The 23292-nt window shown below is 42.5% G+C and overlaps 1 protein-coding gene across 2 annotated transcripts in view; it reads left to right on the top strand.

The window, feature by feature from the left end:
• Positions 1–23292, top strand: part of MGLL (monoglyceride lipase) — a 61552-nt gene that overhangs the window by 16382 nt on the left and 21878 nt on the right. For both annotated transcript variants that reach the window (XM_041465086.1, XM_041465079.1), the window contains exon 3: positions 4373–4479. In XM_041465086.1, the coding sequence (XP_041321020.1) occupies positions 4373–4479 (107 nt within the window). The remainder of the gene's footprint in view (positions 1–4372; positions 4480–23292) is intronic.

Genomic DNA, 23292 nt, shown 5'->3' with positions numbered 1-23292 from the left:
AGGGAAGTACTTAAATATTATTCTGAAGAGGGATGCTTTTGAATGGGGTGGAAAAGATTGCATTTTTCATATATGCAGTCATAGGAAGCTTGTCTTCCGTTCTTTGGTTCAGCCCTAATGTTTTGGGTTATTTTCTGGCAATAAAAGAGAATGCATGGGGTCCCAGAGAAGTGGCTCTGTCCCTAGAGGACACAAGATGTTAAAGTCACACCATCCTGCTTGCAACCTTCTTTGTCTAGTTCAGTTTCAACATGAATTTTGTTCAAAGCAAAGCAAGAACATGAGTTTTATGCCCAGGAGGACTCAAGCCCTGAGTGGTGTTTCAGGCCTGCAAAGTGTCACAGCAGCTTTCTGGGTGTGCTTTCAGTGTATTTTTCTTCTAACAGTCTTGGTTTAAGTGGGCTCTTGCTCATGTGTGTTAGTCCAATACTGCAATTTATTTTCCTTAGAATTGCTTTCCTCCAGTTGCCTGTGGAATTGTATCTCTGAACAATTGTCTTGCCCCTTGACAAGACAATGTCAAAAAAGACAGCAAAACAGAAAGTGAGAACCTTTAAAACTGGTACTGCTTTCTACCTAGAACTGCAACCTAAAGCATGGCCCTGCCCTACAAACCTGCTGCCCACACAAGAAGAGAAACATCAGTGGATATGAAGCTACAGTGAGAAATAGAGAAAGCTTGGACACAGCTAAAGCTTGGATTAGGTGGTGACCTCTCCAAGAGGCAGGAGAGAACAATGTGTTCATGTGGATTTGTGCACCCTGACTGTGTTGCAGCCTGGCCTCCACAATTCCCACCCTCCCTAATAAAGGCCAGGGTGTTTGCAGGTGCTTTGTATTAAACTGTAAGTGTGGCATTGCTGTGTTTTACAAAGCTTAACAGGCTGCAGGTGGAATAGAGGAGAGACTGATACCAGTCAGGGGAGATGTGGGAGCAGGGTGCATATAACCTACTCATGGAAGAGGACTAAACACAGCCAGTAGTCGATTGAATATTAAAGACAAATATTATTCTGCTTTCTAATTGTAATAAGCAACTGCGTTTGTTTGCCAAGCTGTGCAGTACCAGGAGGCAGAAACCTGCAGTGGGGAGGGGCAGGAGGAGGAGGTGATAAAGGCTATGGGAAGGGCAGGAATCTGCAAAAACCATCTGTTGCTTTTGCAAACAGCAGTCAATAAAGTGGTTTCCTCTAATAGCCCGTAATTGCTGTTGCAGAGCTGGGTGAGAGAGGAGCGTGGGACTCAGTCACGCTCGCTCACACCTTGGCTTTGTGTTCAGACACAGCCCAGCGAGGCGGGGGAGTCCTGCTGCTGTGAGAGGAGCTGAGCTGCTGCCAAAGTCATGCTATTTCGAGGTGTTCAGTCACAGTTCCACCAGCCAAAACCAGCTGAAGCATCCAAAGGTACATGAGCTTTCTGTGCCTGTGGTCAGACATTAGAACTAGCAGGGATCCAGGCACTGGTCACTTTGCAGAGAGCTTTGCACGCTGCACAGTGCTTTCTACCTGCTACGTGCAAGCTTCCAAGGATTTCAGCAGCACAACTGCAAGAGCTGGGAGTGAAGTAATTTCTCCCTGTTACCAGTTTGATACAAATATTTTTTGAACAAAATTCTCATTGAGACCGCACAGAAAGGCACTGCAGTCCTGCAAAACCACAAACACTGCAGGATCCATATTAATTTTAAATTATTCTGTTGAAAGCAATCTCTGATAATCTGTTATTCCAACCATTGTGGTAAGGAAAGAGAAGACTGTGACTTAAGAGCAGGGATATCTGCAAAAATGTTTACATACAGGAAAGAATTGCTGTCAGTCAATCTAATAGTTTGTTGTATTTTCCTGGCAGCTAGCTAGTGAAAATATGTTAAATTGTATTTGTTACACTGCCTTCAGGTATTATTTGCCAAATCTAAACTTTGTAATGGAAAATTGGAGATTAAGTGAAAAAGCCAACTCCTTCAATCCTTGTTCAGATGATACTTGTACTAATTTTAATTTTTGAAGGTTGTGTTCAATATGTGGCCCTTGTGCTTAGACCTGAAAGCTGGAGCTAAAGAGCTGTGTAGATGTGACCTAGTTTTTAGTCAGTAAAGCCACTCTCACTTTTTATCGAACAACGGGACAGGCTGATCTTGTTTCAGTGTAACAAATTGGAAATTTTATGCTTTGTTTATGATTATTGATAGGATAAAATTTTCAAATGTATCTAGGTAATTTCAACAGCTGCTATCATTAGAGATCTAAAGGCACAAACAAGCTCAGGGGTTTTTTTCAGTATTTTGCAGACAAATAATAACCCAGGTGTGTTCCCTGTGGTGTGCAAAGGCTCAGTTCAGTGACACCTGGAAATTGTGTTCCAGGTGGAAGGAAAGGTCACAGGAACACCTTGCCTCTCTGAAGCTTTGGGTTTTTATCTTTTCTCCCTTGGTTTCACATAGAGTGGGGGCTCTTAGCATCTAGAAGGATGCTGCATCAGTGTGAATAAAAGCTAAACAAGGGCTTTGCTGTCTCAGGGATGAAGAACTAAGAATTTCCTGGAAGAGATCTCTTTGCCAACTTCCCGTTAGATTTCATTCACTAAGTGCCATTTACTCATAAATTCAAATAATATTTCTCTGAGAAATGAAGGGCTATATTCAGTCAGCCAAGTTGCACCTTTATCTCTGTGCCTATTCAGCAGAAACAAATATAGGTCCCCTAAAGAGCTTAAGTAAGGCATGGAGCAAGGAAGCTGTCAAGCTTGAAGGTGGTAGGAGGTCTGGGAGTAGGAGGAATGGCAGAGAGACTTAGCCTGGCTGAGTCTGTTGCATATCAGGGCAATGGGCCCACAGGAAGAAAGTTAATATTCTCCACTGAATGAGCAATGTCTCACTTTCTTCAGTACTTGGAGGTATAATAATAGATCCTGCACTCCAAAAATCAGTCTGCCAGGTGCATTGATAACTTGATGAATCCATTGATCAGGGACAATGATAAAGGAAGGAATGACTGCTCCACACGGATTGTTTTGCAACCTTCAGTGACACTAAAGAGGATTTGCAAGGCACAGCAAGTTAAATATGGCACATGACCAAATGTCACCCCTGCTAATTGGTGTTAGACAGATACCAGAGCATCTTTGCCTTGTTGCTTTTGTGTTTGCAGTGGACTCTGGATAGATACTCTTTTAAATTGTCCAGCTGGGCAAATGCTTTAAAGTAGGTGCTAATTAAACAGCTAGGACAGGAGTTTCTACATCATCCAACATGTTTTATAAGTTTAAATATATTAAGACCTAAGCAGTTCATTGCTGTGAATACACTGTCTAAAAAGGTATTCAAAACCTCAATTAAGATAAAGTTGAGGAATTCCCTAGCTGTTAACTGCTGTCATTGTTTTATGTTGTCAGTTCTTGTAATATTTCACTGTTCATGTACTGAAAATGTCAGACTTGTAGCTTTCAAATGGTTTTGTGGTTGCTGATGTTGCAATGACAAATGGTCCTTTTAAACAAAAAAGTTATGTTTATGTTGCTAAAACTGGATTTTAAATAGTCATCTGTCAAATCCAGCAGAACTTCTGTCATCTCATTGCTACTTCTGCTATAGTTCTGACCCAAGTCTATACTAATTTTATCTAGCAGAAACACTGGAGAGGTTCAAGTTCAGTCACTTTCATTTGATGACATTCCAGTAAAAGTAAGGTATTATTCATAAAACTGGAATATTCAAAGACAAGTATGTGCAAAAATAAGTGTCTATTAGACTAGTTTTTTATTATCTTGATCTGCACCATAAGAGTCACTTTAATCATAGAAGTGAAGCAACTGTTTTGGGGCAGAAACTGGAATAGTAAAATTACCATAATTGGGTCAAAATATAAAATTCCAAACTCCAAGCAAAGTGCTGGAAACCTATTCTTTGGCTGAAATTCTACCTTTGAGTGTTCTGGAGCATCCGACAATGTTTGAAGTTATAAAGTTAAGGACAGTGTTGGTATTTTAATCACAGAGAGATACCAGTCCCAAAAGAAACAGATGGCATCACTTACACTGGAGGAGCCCCGTAGAGCCTCCAGCCCCATGGAGATATCCAGCTCAGGGGCTGATGCTGATGCCCACCTGCATCTTGAACTTGCAGCATGCTGGCTCTGGCCCATGGGCAGCTGCCTTCCCTGTAACCCATCCTACAACAACCTGTCGAAGGCCAGGTCGATGGCAGGCCAGGGTGACAGTGGTTTCCCCTGTATTCAAGCTCTGCAAATTCTTTACCTGCCTGGTGTTTGCTGATGTCTGAAATGCTGTTGCTGAACTGAATGGTTTCCCTTGCAGCTCTGCAGCGTTTGCAGGGTGATTGCCACGTTACTGATTTGTACATTGATGCTCCATTTAGGGCCCTGGTGTTCATCGCCCATGGCGCTGGGGAGCACTGCGGCCGCTACGATGACTTGGCCCAGAAGCTGACAGGACTCAACTTGTTTGTGTTTGCCCATGACCATGGTGAGTAGCCTAAAACTGTACTTGATTTACAGCAGCTCAGGCCTTTGCTGAAGTAAATGCTATTACAGCTACTCAGCAGTGAGAGAAGAGCCAATAAAATATTTACAACCAGACATAAATGAAAAAAGGATTATCTGTTGCTCTGTCAAGATCTGCATATTGAATCTGTAAAAGCTATCCTGTTTGCTTTGAGTTTTCCTTAGCCTTTTGACCTCACTCTAAGGGATTATTTGTTCTTCACCTGTCTCTTGGGGGTGAAGTGGTATTGCCCACTATGGAAGTGGGACTAGGAGCCACTTCTGCTCAATTCACGGTCAATGTCCTAAGTGATCCCAGACGGAGGCTGAAATGTCAGCATAGCTTTCGTATACTGATACAATGAGACAGCTGCACCCTTGAGACATGGAGAGGCAAGAAGGCATCACAGACACCTTTGAGCAGATCTCCACACTCCAGCAGAGAGACTGGAGCTGGCTGTGCATGCCTTAGCTCTGAGAGAAACCCTCCGAGGAGGTGCCAGGCTGTGACAGCACAGCAGCACCCCTTTGGCCCTCAGCCAGCAGGGTGGGGCAGTGCTGGGCCAGGTACACTTAGCTGTTCCCTGCCTCTTCTTGCTTGAAGGTCTTTGATCTATCCCCAAGCTGTGATGGAGATGTGCTGGGTGTCACCAGGTCTCCTGCAGTGCATGGAGACATCCCAGCAACATATTTGAACCACCCATCCTGGTTCTCTGGTAGCCTCATGTCACACATCGCCCTTGCAACTTCATAACTTCCTGGTGCTTGGAGATCTTTGCTTTGATTTTATCATTGCAGACTACTGCTCCCTGTGGCAGCCACTCCATCAGTATCAGTATCAGCAAAATGAATCAATGGGATTGATGATGGCAGCAGACAAAATGCAAGCTCAGATTCTGAGCTGACAGGTTGAGATGGGATGAATCTTGGTGTAAATCTGATGTCCTTTGGGCGGATTATCCACTGACATTGGGAAGTAAACTGCAATTTACTTGGCTGAAGCCAAGACTCAAACCTGCCCCTAGGTATCCTCAAAGACAGGACTGTTTAACTTGAGTTTAAAGATCCTGAATGTACATGAGTCATTGCACCATTTATCTGTGAGAGGAAAGGCAAAACCGTACTTAATCTTAGTACCAAGGCTTTCCCTTGCTCTTGCGACTCACTTTCGATTGCAGCACTGCACTTGATATGCAGAAATGACCCCTCTATTTTCTCTGAAAAATAGAATATCTAGTCCTCAAGACAGCTTGCAAGGAAAATAAATAAAACCCATGTGACCCTTTTTTTTTTTGAACAATTGATCACATGCCATTTTTGAGGCTGGCTTTGCAAAGAGAGTTGACCTGTGCAGAAGTATCCTAACTCAGCACCTAAGTCTCTTCCTCCCTGTGCAGGCAGTGTTTCTGAGTGTTGATTCATTCATTTTTATGCCATTCCTTCCAAGCTGGAGGTAGGCTAGCAGGAGTCTGCAGTAATCCCAGTAGGAAGTGTCTCTATCCCCCTCTGTCTGTATGGCATAAAGTTCATGGGAAGGGGGATGGAACAGGCCCCATGCTGCTGTTAGCAGACCACAGCCAGGCCATACACAAAGTGACTGAACTCCAGGACACACAAGCAACTTGTTCAGTCTCCATGAGCCTGTCAGGGATTGCAGTTGCTCTCTGTGCATGCTTAACACCATGTCTTAGCTCTTCTTTCCCATAAAACTTTATAAAGGTTTTGAGAAGTAGAGTTAAAATAGCATTAATTGAAGCAACAAATCGAGAAGAAATGATAAAATATTTATTTATCACATGGATTTGATACAGACAATACTTCCTGTGTTGATGGGGAGAGGTTTATGTTCCTGTCAGGCATGTTTTGTGCTGTGTGACTATTTGCTCTCTTTTTCCTTAAATATCTTTTTTACTAGAGAAACATAAATATTTCTTGGTGTTTCAGGCTTTTTTTTTTTTTAGAATACACTAGTATTGCTGGATTAACGAGTGCAATTAGTATAAATTTGGTTCCTCAGGTCAGTTAACAACTTTGTTCTCCCTGTCAGACCTACAGTTTTGTTTGTAAATTCCTTTTTCCTGATCAGTAAAGAGGAGAGGGTGAAAAGGAACCTGAAAGCAGAACAATGGAAACACAGTTGTGTTACACAAAGAGCTGATGTAACTGAGACTTAATTCACTGTAAGTTAGAAAGACAATTAATATCTTTTAGGATCTGTATAATAATCTTTGCCCTTAAAGAGGCAACTACCAAGGATAAACTTTCATGAAATACAAAAGTATAGCCTGAACTAAATGCTAGTGAAAGCTGAAGGACATAAATGCCTCCATTGCTAAAACTGCTCTGGTCAAACTGGGAAATTTAAAGTTTTCCTCCAATATTTTATCTATTCCAAATCACTTCAGCAGTGTGTTTCCTTTTGTGTCCTTTCCTTTGGATATCTTTGGATAATATCAATTATTTAATTGTGTTAGCGCTGTAATAGCTGTCTGCTCCCTTCCTCATACCATGGCTTTTAGTCATGGGAGCTCAATATAGACTTCCTGACGTGGATATTTGTTCGGGTTCTGGTATTCTCATGGATAAAATTCCCAATACAGGTGCATTATCCATGAGATCATTAATGCAGTTCCACAGCGTGGCAAGTGAAATTTCCCAAATGACCTGGGAAGTTACCAGGGTTGGACTGTGTGTGACATGACTGATTTATGTTGTGTCTATCCTTCAGTCAAAAGAAGGAAAAATAATTTCCATTTTTATTGCTGACTCTGTAGGAGCTCACACATGGGCTCTAAATCTTGCCAAAGGCTGCTCTGCATCATTGTTTCCTCTTATGCAAAAAGGTGCTTCACAGAGTAACAAACACTCTGTGCTCTCCAATTTGTGTCTTAGTATTGCCCCTTAGTGCAAGGTACCTCTGGCTCACTTTTCTCAGTATGTGAAGATTTGAACATTTACTCTTTGGGATATTTCATTGTAATCACAAGACTGCTGGACCTCATATATATGTATTAGAAATTTTCCATGGTGACCGTGGAAATTGAATTCCAGAAGACCTCTTAACCTTACCTTACATCTAATATTATTAAATGGCTTTGGTTTATATCAGCCCTGTGAAAGAGGAAAATGGAATTTCTGTGTAACACAGCATTTTTTTTCCTATGGTCTCTTATAAGGTGTTTTTAACAGGCAGGTAACTGCTTCCCATGAATTCTGGGTTTGCTTGGCATGCAGCTTCATGATGGCAGAGTTAAGGCTGCTGGAATGACCTTGCTATTTCTGCAAGTTTAGGTATTTTTAAATAACATCTCACCTTTTCAACTTCATTTCTGTTTTACTGTTATTTTATTACGGCAAGATTCTGATTACAGAAGAAAGAGACAAACAGGTTATTGGACATCAATTTAAGAAAGCTCTCAGAAAGAGTAACTGTGGGGGATTCATCAAAGTGGAGTGATATTGCAGTTCTTCAGTCAGCTGCAGATTGCAGCTCCTTTAGTTTTAACACAGTAATTTTAGGGATCTGTAAAGCTGAGAGCCAAGGAAAACAAGAATAAAGGCTAGAGAATGTGGCTTTGTTTTCTCATACCAAGCATTTTGAGTTGGTAAAGCACATGATGTTCCAGCCACCCTCATCTCTCTTCCTGTAACATCTCATTTGCTGAGATCTAATGCACTATGGTTGCATTACATTGCCAGAGCCCAGAAAAACCACAATTTCACCTTCAAAAGTACATGTCAACTAATAGCAGCCAGAAACACATTTGCAAGATACAGGGACCACGAAAATGTGTTTACTTTTTTCTTGCACTTTTTAATCATAGTTGAAATTAGCCCTCTTTTCCACTTGTACTTGCTCATGGTACTTTTGGGTATTGTGTCTGTTTTACATAAGGATGAGGAGGATAGAATACTCAGCCCTAACCTGGTGGCAGTTCCTTGTCACCAGATACACTTTCATGCTACTTTCTCCAGGAGGAATAAACCCTCTACCTGTCCTGGTACATGAAGACCTTTGACCCTTTCACCCTTTTTGAAGCTGTTGAGTTTCCCACTCTCGAGTTATGTTTAATGTCAGATCAAAGCAGAGGGGAAGGTTGCAGCTCTAACAGCTTATTCACATTCCTTAGATGTTTCTAACTGAAGTTTAGTTGCTTTGGCAGCCCTGCTGCTGCTGCTTTGTGTGTGGTGAGCATTTCTGATGGGTTAGCAGGTCCCTCTCAGACACCCACTGGTGCTTCTTCTCTCCATTAAATTTTTCAGTGCTTTCTCTGTTTAATGAAGGATTTATTTCTAAAATGTAGAAAATAGCTGGAGCAGATATTTTTAAATGCACCAAATATTAGCTGCTTTTGTTTTGTTTTTTTTCCAAGTGATTGCTATGTTGTTCTTGCAACTGTTAAAAGACCATTTTGTTGATGAGAACAGAAGGCTTTTATTTATTCATAGCACTGGGAAGGATTGGTCTACACAGAAAGATTAAAAAGAACTAAACATGGTCAAACTGAGAGTGGAAAATGACCAAGAAGGATGTCAGAATTAATAAGAACAAGAGTTAAGGTAGCACTGCAAGTGTGAAGCAACAGCTCATGTACATTAGCACACAGGAATGTTCTGGACAGCAGCATTCCCTGACACTGTGATTGGGAAGGCTCGGGGCAGTATCCAGGATGGAGTCAAGAAAGCCTTGGCAAATGTTATTTGGAGCTGGTTTGCCCATGGAGCAGCACCACTGCTCCTTGGTGCTGGGTATGGGCCCATTGACCCACAGCAGGGAAGGTTTGAAGTGCTTTTCTGCAGAGCTGTGGGAAAGAAGGGCACTCACCGTTTCCTTTCCTTTGACAGGAGGCTTACAATGGGTTGTGGGCATTTTCACTTTTTTCCAACTGAGAGCTATAGGTTCCTCTTACAGGGGACCCAGAGGAGATGGCTCTTTGCCCTGGCTGGCAGAGCACTGCCAGTGCTGTTTTATCCCAGTTTTGACTCCCTACTCGGTACAATCCCAAACCTTTCCCTGCCTTTCCTTCTCCAGATGTTGAATGAAGGTAGCAGACAGGCTTATCTGCCTCCCAGGCAGTGGTGAGGAATGCTACCCCTGTGTGGGGCACACAGGAGCTGTGAAACCACAGCATGCAATTGCAGGATGAGAGTTCAGGTACTGAAGTACACCATGGAATTCCTTAGGCAGTGAGACAACTCTGAGACCTGGAGAAAAGTCATCCTATAAACAAATAGCTAGAGAGTAAACTTAGTTCTGCCTTCCTTGTCTAGCTCTGTTTTGGCTGTAAGGATTCTCATGGAAAGAGATGAGCTGGGATACCAACCTGCAGCCACCAAAGAGCTCGAGGCAAAGTGAAACCACTTGTTTCTGAGCTTCAGCTCTTCTGGAATCACTGATCTTGTAACTCTGGATCTCAGAGCTGCAGACACAGCTTGCTGAGGAAACTAGGTCATGCAGTTTTAGCTCTTTGAAATTATAGAAATTATAAAATTATTGTTACAGCTAAGATGCAATTTTTCCCATGCACTGAACAAGCTCTTGAACACAATCTTTCAACTGGACAGTCTATTTCCCTCTGCTTTCTCCTAGTTTGCTGCCTGAGCCTGGGTTCTTTTGGTGGTTGGGAGATGGTACCTCCCAGAAGGACCACAGCTCATGCAGGAAAAAAATCCTCTGGATACACCTCCTATAACATAATGATGCTGAAATGTGCCCATAATTGTATCATAACACAGTGTAGCCCTAGGGGAGTATCCTGTGGCACAACAGGCAGTTGTAAGCACTTTGATTGGCTTTATTAAATGGAGGTTTCCACATTATTCTTGTTATTTTTGAGGAGGTCATTACAGACTTCTGCAGCCCAGTCTTGCCCTGGTGAAGTGATCTCTGCTGCTTTAGCCCTCGCCCTTCATTCACACTGGGATCACACGGTCCCAAATCTCTGCTTGCACCACATGGCATTTTTCAGAGCAGTCAGAGTTGTTTCCATTTGAGAAATTCGAAAGCCAGGACTTGGAAAGACAAATGCAGCCTTTGTTTTTTTTTTTTGTTTTTTTTTTTTGTCGTGTGAAGGCAGATGAAACAACACTGTGGGGCCAGGAAGTAGCTAGACCGCAGCAAACTAAAAATAAATAAACAGTAAGGCTCCACACAGCTGATGTGTCTGATGGAGCACACATGTGCAGCAGTGTAGTGTTTTGCTTTAAATGTCTGGGTTAGGAAAGGTGCAGGGGATACTCAGAGGTGTTTCCTCTCTACTCCACTCAGGGAGGGGGATGAGACTTTCTTTTTTTCATGGACTTCCCTGCTGATGTAAAAGTGGGGAAAACATAGTCTTGCACCAGTCTTTTAGGCAAGGGAGTTTGGAAATTGTCAGGACTGGATACACCTTTAGCACAGATGGATAGAAGAAAGAGCACCTGAAATCACACACATAGTGTCATCTACTCTGGGCTATGTAAACTTGCCAACCACACCCAGGATGCTCAAAGAAATCTATTTGTTTATCTGACCCTGACCAATTATTATTTTTTAAGTCATATTTAATTGTGGTACAGTCAGTGAGGTAAGACAAGTTAGCTCCATGCTATAACCCAGAGCTGGATGCAGACACCGTTGGGATAGGGAGTAAGACCATGCAGGTGTTCCTTAATCCCTGCCCCTCTATGTGGACATCACCAGATGATCATGTTGGGCTGCAGCAAAGGTTGCAAAAGAATGGTTGTGGTTTCCTCAGTTACTCTGCTCCTCCCAACTGCTCAACCATTTCCTCACTGCTTTGTATCCACCCTGTAACAAAAGGTTATTGAATAAACAACATGTCATCCAGTTGAACAGGATCTTTGGCTCAGGCCCTGGCAGAACTGAGCTCACTTGTCATCCAGCACAGATGCGGTGTGAGCTCTTAATCCAGTCATGCCCTGTTCACCTTCTGGCATGAGCCAGTCTCTTTCATCACTCCATCAGGTGATGGGAAGAAGATGCTGGAGAGCCAGCTCCCCTGGCTTTGTTTCAAGCTCTTTGTTATGAGGGAATCCCTTTTGGGGCACACTGGCTTTTTAGTCCAAATGAAATGAGCCAGGCAACCCACCCCAGTTCTCCTAATAATTCACTGCTTACTAATGAGCAGGGGGAGAAATGTCAGTTGGTCATTCCATGAGACTGGACATCTTCTCAGCAGCTGCTTCTTGAACAAAGCCTCGCTGTTGGCCTTCACACAAGGAGGCGTGAGGCTGGAACAACAGTCCCAGTGAGTGCGGACACGGCAGCAGAAGGAACAGAGTGCTCCCTTTGAGCACAATGGCTGAGCTGGGCCTGTCAGTGCTGCCCACTGCCCAGACCGTGCTCCTCAGCCTGTGACTGCTAACTGTTAACTGCTGACAGACAGACAGCATCACAGAGGAAAGATGGGTCATTCATTCAGGAAACTTAAAAGGCTTTTCCTTCCCATGAGGGTTGAGTCCTTCTGGCTTCCCTTCCACAGTTTTGCCTCTCAAATGAGAGATACACTCCATGAGAGGAGTGGACCATTCAATTTGTTTTTCATGTGGTGCTGAAAATGTTGGGCCTAAATAATAGGCATTTTGAATCTGTGGTCCCAATAATCAGGGATAAAACATCCTCTTTTTGGTTTCACTTTGGTGAATTTGAGAAACTAAAGGGGAAATAGCCCTGACTGAACTCAGCTGATTTCATCTTACAATCTGTTGTATCACTCTTGTTATTTCAAGATTCTGTGCAGTTGTCATCTGTACTCAGTCTTTACCTGTATAAATTAATCCCCAAATCAAGGGTCAAATTCTGCTTTCACAGTTGCTCATATAAATCCAGGATAACCCTGTCACTATATGAGAAAGCAGGTTCAAGCTGCAACTTGTAATTGCATTTCATATTAGTGCAGAAGGGCTGGCAACCTCATGGTATGTTTTCAACAGCTTACTTGCTCTCCCATAACCAGCTCTGCAGGCTGTGGGCGTGCATCTGCATGCAAGATGCTTGAGGGTGGAAGGACAAGGACCGGATGGTTATTAGAGCTAAGGCTGAGAGAACAGATCCTTTTATGTTTCCAGCTATGTCTGTTATCTGGGGCTACTGGACAGATGTCAAACTTGCTTCAAACTTTGTTCCTTGACTGACTTCTGTGGCAGGACATTAGTTCGTACCTTCAGGGACTTTGACCTCAAGAAGCATCAGAGGAATGTGTACTCTTTAAGGGAAAGAATAACAAATCAGTATATAACATCAGTGGGCCTTTTTCATTAATGGTGTGGATGATGGGATGAAGAGCACTTTCAGCCAGTTTTCAGGGTGGAAATTGAGCATATGCTGGAAGACTGCTATTCACAGGGACCTTGACATGCAGAAGAAAGGGACTGGCAGGGACCTTGTGAAGTTTCAACAAAGACTCTTGGGGAGTTCTGCATCTGTGGTGGAGTAACCCCATTCAGCATTAAAGGCTGGGCACTGAATGAATGGAAAGCAGCTTTGCAGAAAAGGACCTGGGGATCCTCACAGACAAGCTGAACATAGGTCAGCAGTGTGACCTTGTGGTGGAGAAGGCCACCCCATACCGAGCTGTATTGAAAGATTATATTCAGCAACCAAAGAGAAGCGATTATTCTCTTCCATTCAGCATTTTTGGGACTACATCTGAAACACTGGGTCCAATTTGCTCCCCAGAAAATGAAAACATTGACATACTGGGCCAAGGCCAGAGGAGGGCTGTCAAAACAATTAGGGTACTGGAGGACAAGATGTACAAGGAGAGGCTGATAAAACTGGGCTTGTTTAGCCTTAGAAGATAAGGAATCTTTAAGAAGCCTTATTTAGGCTTAGAAGAGGGGATCTTGTTGCTGTCTACAAGTATCCAGTGGAAGCATGTGGTGACAGCAGAGCCAGACTCTTGGAGGTGCCCAGTGATGGAATGAGAGGGAAGTGACACAAGTTACAGTTCAAGAAATCCCAGTTATGTACAAGGAAAAACGTCTTCACCACGAGGGCAGTTAATTGTTGGAGCAGGACCCAGGGAGGTGGGGATATCTCTAGCCTTGGAAATATTTAAAACCCAGCTCAATAAGTCCCTGAAAAACCTTTGGGGTTTTTTTTCCCCAAAACCAAGTGGGAAACACTTTGAGTAGGGGTTTGAACTAGATCACCATACGTCCCAGCATCAGTTATTTTTTATGAACTACAGAGCATCCTAGCTGCTACTATTTGAGTTGTTGCTTCTAAAAATAAAACATGGAGAGTTTTGAAATGGGTGAAAAAAAACCTTCTTAAAAGACTTTAATAGTACCTATGGTTAAAAACAGCTTCATCTTCAAGGAGAGGCTTTTTGACATTTTTGCACTATGAGAAAAAGAAAGCATGTTTATTTCCACCTTTACAGGAACAATTTTTCCATAGCAACAGCATTTCATTAATGTGCCTAGCTTTCCTATTGTTTTTCAGATGTCTTATTTGCATGAAGTTGTTTCAGAAGCTAATTACTGATGATTCCTCACCTACAAATTATCTTCATACAGGTGTGGACTTTGTCATCCTATTGAGTTACAAATGACTGTTCCAAGTTACTGGACACCCTTTGAAAATTAAAGAGAAAAAACACACTTTGTTTATATAACTCCAGTTGGATTAAAGCATTATTTGCATTCCTTCAGTACCTTTTTAGATAGATAACATGAGTCAAAGGAGCACACTCCAGCTCAGATTAGTCCAGCTCAGATTAGTCCAGCTCAGATTAGTGCCTGTTTCATCACTAACATGGAGAAGAGCCTTATTAAGGAGTGGGGTGTGTTTAGAGAGCTCTTATTTCCACGAGCAAAGGCAAGGGACAGGCAGATTTACAAAGAGAAGTAAAATATATAACTAGTCAATAAACGCCCTGAACGTGCAATTTCATCTTCATTTTTATGCTCTTTGTGCTCTGTCTACATTGGAAACAGAATAAAATCCTTCTTGCTGAACTGAAAGGTCATAGTATCAGGGGAAAGGATTCACTAAAGCAGCAAAATCTTCCAATAAGAGAATGGTTTTTCCTTATAACCTCCTTCTGAAGTCATGGCAAGGCTCACTTCAGTTGCATGCATTTGTGTGTTTTGATCAAAACTGAGGCACTTAGCCTATTTTCACCAAAACTTGCTATTAACAGTCTCCCTGGGCCTACTCCAGGCAAACCTACCACACTGTGTGTGTTGGCACAGTGTGAAATGCCAGGAGCTGGTGCAGGGTCTCCACCAGCTCCAGACTCCTTCTAAGCATCAGCCTCCTACAGCTTCCTGTTCCTTCATGGCCCAAGCTCTTGAGTTCCAGAGCTCCACTTGACAAAATAAAGATGCACAAGCAGCCTATATACTGCTTTTCATAATTTGTAGTTCTAGTGTTCATTGTTTGTTTATTTGTTCATTCATAAAGTGTGGCATGTTGTTCCAGAGCTGGAATTTCTGATTCCAGCTGGTGGATTTTCTCCCTGCTGATTTTCCTGGGAGAAGCTCTATTTGTTACAGACAATGAGCAGACCTTTTAAGGGACTCTCAGAAGTCCTAAAACTAATAGACATTTTTTTAATAACAAAAGACATAGAGTTTAAAAAAAAAAAAAAAAAACCCAGAATGTTCTCTATCAGTGCTTCCAAACAAATGCATATTGCAGCAGCAAGCCCCAGAAGGAAAATAATCAGTGAACAATAGATAGGAAAATTAATCCTTTGTTGATTCACATATTCAGGTTCTTCCCCCTTCAATATGTCCAAGAGTTGCAGAGAAACAGGTTTGGTTATGCAGTGTCTGGTGGATTGGGTTTAATTTAATAGTGCTTCTCCTATTGCACTTTCATTTTGAATGTTAAAAGAGGGCATTTATTTTATTATTAAGACATATTCCTGTTAGCAGCAGGGGCAGGAAGACACTCCCTGCATTATTCAGGCATTTGTTCCTGCAAACAGCATCCTCTTCTTCTTCACAAGTGGTCAAAGATCAGTTTTTAACCAACTTTGGTTGCCAGCACACACTGTTGCTGCTGAGCAGGTTGTTCCAGGCTCTTGCTCCTCTGACTCTTTGAAGTTCCTCACTTTGTGTCCTAGTGTATTCCTGCCCACGTTAGGGCTGGATGCCAATGTTTTTCTCTTCTCCATCTATAGTTACCCACAACATGTTAATTCAGAGCATTTCTCTTTTGGTTGTCTGGAGCCTGGCAGAGCATTAACATAAACTGCTGTCATTAACTGATGTCTTTCACTTCTGTGCCACACATCCCATGACCCTTTCCTGGTTCTGCCTCTCCTTTCCTCTTTGAGACATCAGCTGCTCCCTGCTGAGGGATCAGATGCCATCAGCGTTGCCCCTCTCTCCTTCAGGGGTGGTGCCTGTCCCTGCATGCCCAACTCAGCACTGCAGCCTCTCATTTCTTTCAGAATGCCTCTGACTTAAAGGCAAGTTTATAATATGATTCTTATGTAGTTTGGGGATTTATTTCTTAGTTGCTTGAGCCTTAATTGCTTCTGTGCTGCTACACACTGAGTACATGCTTGCATCCTCTGAAGGCAGTAGCTAAATGCCACTAACTTCAGTAGGACTAGGATTTGACTCATAGGTTTTCAGGCTTTTTTTTTCCTATTTTAGTAAAAAACTTGCATATCTTGAACTATTATTTTAGAGAATAAAATATCATTTTAGCATTTAAAGTGTACAGAGAGCTATACAATCATAGTTGGTGCTTTAGGAAAATTATTTCAGAATTTTAGGAAATTAACTTTGATAGTTGAAAGCCTCTGGCAGTGTGATCCTCTTCACTTCTGAGGTCACTGGTAAAGTAAAGCAAAACATCTGCTTAACCTCTGGTTCATTCTCCAACCCAGATGAGATTCTCCAGCATCTCAGTAACACTCCTTTTGGCCTTGAGCCTTCTTCAGAATAACAAAATGAGGATTGCAAAAGGTCTTACAAAACCTAAGGCCACCTGGAAGAAGTCTTACCTGAAGATGTGTGTGGAGCTCACTTTGAAGTCTTGAGGGAGCCAACTGCCATGGGGGGATTTTGGTTCCATAATGTACTAAGACATCAAATAAGGACTCATCAGCCCATTTCTGTAACAGCCAGTCCTCAGATGGGAGCATGTCCTGTCTGTGCCACCTGTGGCCAAATTTTAGTGACCTACACTAGAAAAGCTCTTTTACTTATATTTCTGAAGACTTCCCTGGATTTCACATCACTTCAATCTGGCCTATGTTCTGATATGTTCCAACAGTGCTGCAGTTTTAGCTGTGGGTATCTTGTGCAGGTTGTCCTTCCTGCAGTCCTATGATCAGTCCTGTATGGTTCAGATCAGGATGTGGCTCATTCTGTATCACAGCAGTGGCTATGCAAAAAGGTCTTTGGAAACACCACTTGGCTCTGCCAAAGGTTTGTCTTGGCTCTCAGGAATAACACTTCACCTCAGTATATCTCAGGTTATTAATGAAACCATCTGAATGTGATGTTGACCCACTTCCAGAGAGCTTGCAGCTGAGAAGCTCTGAGCTCCAAGAATGCAAAACCATTACTGTGAATGGTTCTTCACAGGCTGAGAGGAAGATTCAGCCAGTGAATAGAGCAGCTTATAATAAAACATCTCACCAATATTGAAAGGGATGAGGCAGAAAAATAAGAAAGGTTAAATTGCACCTGTATAGCTTTTCCTTATATCCAAATTCTAAGCAGGTTCTTTCAGAACTGCTAAGGAATGGGCTGTGGATGGAAAATAAGCAGTCAGATGGCAGGTAATTACAAGCTGCTTGACCAGTTTGGTAGTTACACATCCTTTGGTTGAATTTGTCTTCAGGATTCCACCTGGAAACTCAACCACTTCGCCAACAATGCAGGAAAGTTACTGTGTGAGCCATTCTAAGTTATTCTAAGCCTGTGCTTTACTCCATCCTTCATCAGTATTGCTCCATGAATAGGAGAAACCTGTTCTAACCACAAGGTGAGATTTCCCAGAGCATTGAAACTGATGCTACAGAGTCTGTCCTGTGGCACTCGAGGGTTAATTTCTCTGAAGGTACTGTCTGCAGATTCAGTTCATGGGGAGAGCTGTTATACCCACAGCATCTCTAATGCTGGGATTTATTCAGGGCTTGGCAGTACTCTCTAATCTGAGAATTCTTGCTTAGCTACAAAAATAAAGTTTTAAAAAAAAAGTGCTGAATTGTAGATGGTACAAAGACTAATGCTCTCAACCCAGCTCTCTTAAAATTTACATTCTCCATGCTACATTTATTTTCTGGTTCTGAATTTATCCAAGACAAAGCCTGCTGACAGATCCTGGCAGTTTTTCTAGTGCTACAGAGCGGGCAGCCTGACCCATGGTGGTGCCAAGTTCACGCTCAGCTCAGCAGAGGGCTGGGGGAAGGGAGAGGAGCCAGAGGACACTTGAGAACTGACCCTGCCTGATACCACCTGTACTTTTGGCTACAGCCCTCTGCCTTTCCATGAACCTTGCACCTCTCCTGCCCAGATTCTGTAGAGAGCTCTCCCTGAGCTGCAAATACACCCTTGCTGGTTGATGGTGAAGTAGCTCTCACAGCTCAAAACCAGCATTTGGGTCTGTAATCTTCAATAGCTCAACACTTGTATCTGTGCATTGTTTACTGAACTGTAGACCTGCCAGCCAGGATTCATTGCTTACTGTCACCCAGCCATGGCTTGACATGAGTAATAGAGCACAGAAAGCAATAACCTGCCAGTTTGATCCTGGTTTTTTTGTAAATATATATATATATATATCAGAGTTGCATTGAGGAAAGTTACAGAGAAAAGGGTATGAAGTGGTAAAAAGCAACTGAAACACTAACTCTGAAATCAACCTGTACCAGGAAAGGACAACAGCTTTGCTGCAAGACAGATTTAGGGGAGCTATTTTCTGCCCTGCCACTTCCCCGTGACTTCCCCCGTGCACCATCTAAATGCCACTCTGCCATGAGCCAACTGGCAGCATTTGTGCTCTGGCACACTGGGCAGGATTGACCCACCCAGGCATGCTCCCTGCCAGACCTGCTTCACCAGGAGGTTTTTTCCTTAATTGTGCTGCTCTCAGATCTGTTAGTGTTTGAGTGAGCTACAGCTCTGTGCGGATGTACCCTGCTAAAAAAAACAAAAAAATTAAAAAAGCCTGTCCTTATTTCAAATAATCCACCTGCTGCTCACCCATTGAGCTGGTGCAAAGTGAGTATAAAAACCTATTGGCTGTGGGAAAGTGGTATTTCCTTCGTGCCTTGTCAGGAACAGGGACAAATCCCATCTAATGAGGGTGGCACTGCCGTGTGGCAACAAGAAGGAGTGAAGCAAAAAGCGAAAATCTTTTTAACTCTGTGAGAAAGCTCCCTTTGGACAGGGTGATTGAGAACTGGAAGTGCAACCCATGGAGAGAGCTGACCCTGAATGAAGGGTCTTGAGATCTCAGGTTTGTTAATGACCTTTTGGCAGATTAATTGGTAAAACACCTTACTGGTATCCTAGAACACAAGTCACTCTTTTTAGAAACATTATTATTCATTTGCCAGTTGCTTAAAAAATTATATAACCAACAATTCTGTGCCAAGATTGCTTTGGAATAGAGAAATGCTGTATTCTGGTGCCAAGAATCTCACAGACTAAACAGAACCCACTGGGAGCCCTTGCTCTAGATGGGAACTCGTGTTTATTTTAACATGTAAATAAATTGGATGAAAAATGGGTCTTTTAAATTCTTTTTTGTTGTTGTTGATTATTGATGTGGGTCCCCAATGGGTGGTCTGCATGGAGAGGAACCTTTTGAAGAGAGCTTGAAAGGAAGCTGTGTCCGTCTCCCAAGACATTCCTCAGCAGCATGAAGAGAGTTCTTACATGATCCAGCTTTCATCTTCTTTTCTTTGTGATGCCTAAACTACTGTAGGCAGGGAAGAATTAGGTCTGTCTTTCCCAAAATTAATTGATTTGATTGTTTGCTCAAGCACAGAGCTACCCAAGGCTCACATCTGGATTGTGCAGTGTGAGAAGCTGGGCTGATGCTGCGGCAGTGTGCGGGGCAAGGCTCCCTGCTCAGCCACCTCCATTCACTTGGAGCACTCTTTCAGGGGAACAGTCAGGAGGGCTCTGCACACTCCCAGGCAGGCCAAAGGGAACCATCTTTAAACAAACAGAAGAGCAAGAAATGAATGCCTTTGTTAAGGAAAGAAATGGAAATGTTTTCTAGTTGAACAAGCTGTCATTTAGGAGTTAATAGCATGTGCGTGTTGGAGAGGCAGCCCACATGCCAGCCATGCTTTGGAATAAATGGGCAGGGAAGGGGAAGGGGAGTGTGCAGTTCCACTTCAGCACTCCAAAAGTTGGGTTTTTTTTCATTGAAAATCCTGACATTTTTAATTGGTGTCCCAGCTGTTTTAAAACTGGAATTTGGATCAGAAAGTTAATGCAAGTGGATTTTCATCCTTGTTTACAGCTAGGAAAAAGTACAGTTTGCACCCTTGTTTTTTTAATTTATGGGATTAAAACAAGAGAAGAAAATTATATATGTTTTTAAAGCTAAAATAAAATACCAAGGGAGATATCCCTTGGCTGCTTGCTTCTTCCACTGAAGTGATATCTCAAGTCACATGTGAGGAGCAGAAAAAAAGCTCTTCTCTGCTCTTAGATCAGCAGCATATAGATCAAATGAACTTGTGAGACCCTGGATTAACTCCAACAAAGTCCATGCATTTTTTCTGCGGTATTTGGGCATTGATACTGGTTCTATGTCATGCCAGAATAAGTCTTTGAAGACCAATTTCAATACTAAATAATGTCACCTCACCAATTCTTCAGGAAATTATGTGCTCCTCATGAAAAAGAGCAAAATCTCAGTGCAAAATTGCAAGGATAACTGTTAAAAATTATAGTGCCTTATAAAAATTATTATAGTCCCTAGATAAAATCCTTTAGTGCTTGATTAGTGTCTCTGACTCCTTAGAGCCACTGTAAGTTGTGTTTTGCTGATTATATATCTTATATTGTGTTGTGATCTTCATCCCGTAGGAGAAGCAATTAGACAGGAGTCATTTCATTCATCAGCAAAGGAAACCCTTTTGTAGAGGAGCTCAACAGCTACTCAGCCATCTACACTGGCTTTGTGCAATGTTTTCAAACCATTGATCCCAGCAGCCTGGTAGAAAAGGATTTTTCTCCCAGCTATCTTCTGCTTTTATGTTCTTAAGGGCTGGCTGGGGAGGTGGCGTTGCAGAAGGGCCTGACGAGGAAAGTGGAATACTGTTGTGAGTATTTGTGGAAGAGGAAGAGGTTTCCATATTCCTCTTTCGTGGACCTTAGCCTCACCAGCCACGCCACAGCAGCTTCCTGATTTTGTGACAGGGATGACAAAACTGCCCCACTCCAGGCAGTGTGGGAAGTGACTGTGGCCTGTGCAGGTTTTCATACTGCCTTGGCCCCTTCATCTCATGGCATCCCACGAGACGCTTGGGTTTCTAGCCTGGCCACAGTGACTGCTGTTTGTAAATGCAGCTCCTTATTTTGCAACACAAACACTCAGATGGGTTTTTTCAGCATGTTTGCATGAGCAACATAATGTTCCAGGAAGACTTTTAAGGAACTGCAGTTCAGAGCCAAATTCAGCAACTGCATTAGAAATGGGCAAGTCTTCTAAAGCCAAAAGAACCATGTTTGTATCCATTAGAGAAGAATTGGCTCTTAACATTGACAGAAACAGTTTGCCTTGTTAGCCAGAATTAACGGCTGCTCTGATACATACCAGGTCATTTTGTTTGTCATCTCTGGAGTACAGAAAAGATTTCAAATGGCTTTAGCAAGATGACTGGTTGTCTGCTCCCTAGCAATAAGGCACAAATAATTTTAGTATAGAAAATTGACTGTTGCTTTTTTTTTCCCTAACCAAGACAACAAACAATATATCTCTGTGTGCACAATTCTAAAAATATCTCATCTCTGCAAATGTGTCTCTGATGTGGGAGGAGAATGCTTTCAGTTTGCTGCACTCTTTGTGTGAGGCAAGTGAATAAAAACTACCCAGCAAATGCTGAAAGGAAAATTATTTTGCTAACCTTGGAAGGGAAGAGAGAAGCTGATGGACTTGTGCCTTCAAGACAAGGCTCTCTTTTGGTCAGAGTGAGGCAGAATCCACCTGTAGTCTTTGTAACATGCTTCATACATAAAACACCCAGGGTAAGGGTAATTCTGTTGGGTACCATATCTAGTGGTTGTATAATGTGCCTGTGTGGGAAAACCCAGTGTGTTCACTGCATCTCTGCTGGAGGTGATAAAGAAGGGATGCCCAGGACTACCCAGATGTTGGTAAGGATAAGCATATGTTGAGGGGTATTTCAGGTTCTCAAAGAACATAAAAGTGGAAGCAGTGGTGAGAGAGGATCTTCTCCTTTTAGTTCCTAATGGTTCCCATCTGATGTGAAAGTAATCTTCCTGGGAAAGACCATAGGCTTGTGTCAAACTGGTGTTTGTTCCAGTGGAAACCAGAGCTGTGGGAGAGGAGGAGAGTGCACAGCTGAGGCTCAGTCAGGTGGACACTGAGACACTCAGCTCCAAGGTTTAGCTACAAAATAAGCACAGCAGCTGACCTAGATGGCAACCTGATCAGAGTCAAGGGAGCATGACCTATGTTCTAAATCCTAGGACAGCTTACCCTGCTCTCTCCTGGCTCATGTGTCTTTGTCCTGGTGCCAAAGCTCTCCACATGCAGCAAAAGGAAGAGTAGGTAGTAGGTACAGATGGAGGGCAGAAATTTCATAGTGCACTCTGTGCATCAGACTTGATTTGGTTGAAGAATGGAAAGAAATTGGGGAAATCAAACAGGAACAAGCTCCCTTACTGTGATAAGTCTGTTCTGAGGGCAAGAAAGATGCTTTGTTGAGCAGGAATCAGCAGGATGATCTCTGAGGTGGTTCCTCTGTGTATTTGTTCTGCCAGTGGAACATTTGCTTTATGTGTTACTGACAATACAGGCACAGTCTGTTGACTTTTCCAGATGTTAATTGTCCTGCTTTGAAGATTCTTCCTGTTGTTTTAGTTGTTTGTGTGTCTGAATGGTGGATTAGATGTACTGCTTGTTAAACAAATAATTAAACATTGAGGGCTTTGAAATCCAGTTTGTTTAATTAATGAGCTTTTCTCACTTGATGAAAAAGATGTGTACTTAAACCATTACAAAACAAGTATAGTTTTTTAAGTAGTGAACTGTTATGACAATTTGAAGTGTTTACTATTTCATTAATAATTTTTTCATTAAACCCTAAAAAGTCACCAAGCAGAAAATCAAGGCTTCACAGAACATCTGCTATGTTGTTGCCTTGTGTATTGTCTCCCCAAATTCTCCATCTATGTGCTTTCTCCAAACTCCTCCTCTGCAAAACCCTGCTGCCTTATAGCCTGGGATTAGAGTTAATTATTACTTTTAAATCTTGCTGTACCTTGGACCAAGGTCTGTGGTGATGCCCTGTGGTGCTGGTGCTGTACAAGTACTGGAAAAAAAATAAAAAGAAGCAGTCCCTGCTCAGAGGAGTTTCAGTAGAGCTCATAAATACAGGCATCAGCTGCAATGCCTTGTGACACACTTCATTAACTGCTGCACTGGCTGCAAAAGCTGAAACACTCTGGAAAATTTATCTGCTGCATCTTGTGCTCTAAGTTTTATCTCCAAGTCTGAATATATTTTGTAAAAGGCAGAGAGGATAGCAGAGGCAGGCAAGGGTCGCTGTCTCCCAGTCTGTGGGGTTGGGATATAAAGTGAGCTGCTGAAGTGGTGCTTTCCCATGGCACT

This window comes from Pyrgilauda ruficollis, unplaced genomic scaffold (assembly GCF_017590135.1).
Source record: "Pyrgilauda ruficollis isolate IOZ18807 unplaced genomic scaffold, ASM1759013v1 scaffold10, whole genome shotgun sequence".
In the NCBI taxonomy this organism is placed as follows: Eukaryota; Metazoa; Chordata; class Aves; order Passeriformes; family Passeridae; genus Pyrgilauda; species Pyrgilauda ruficollis.
Note: the sequence above shows the minus strand (reverse complement) of the source record. Positions and strands in the feature narration are given on the sequence as shown.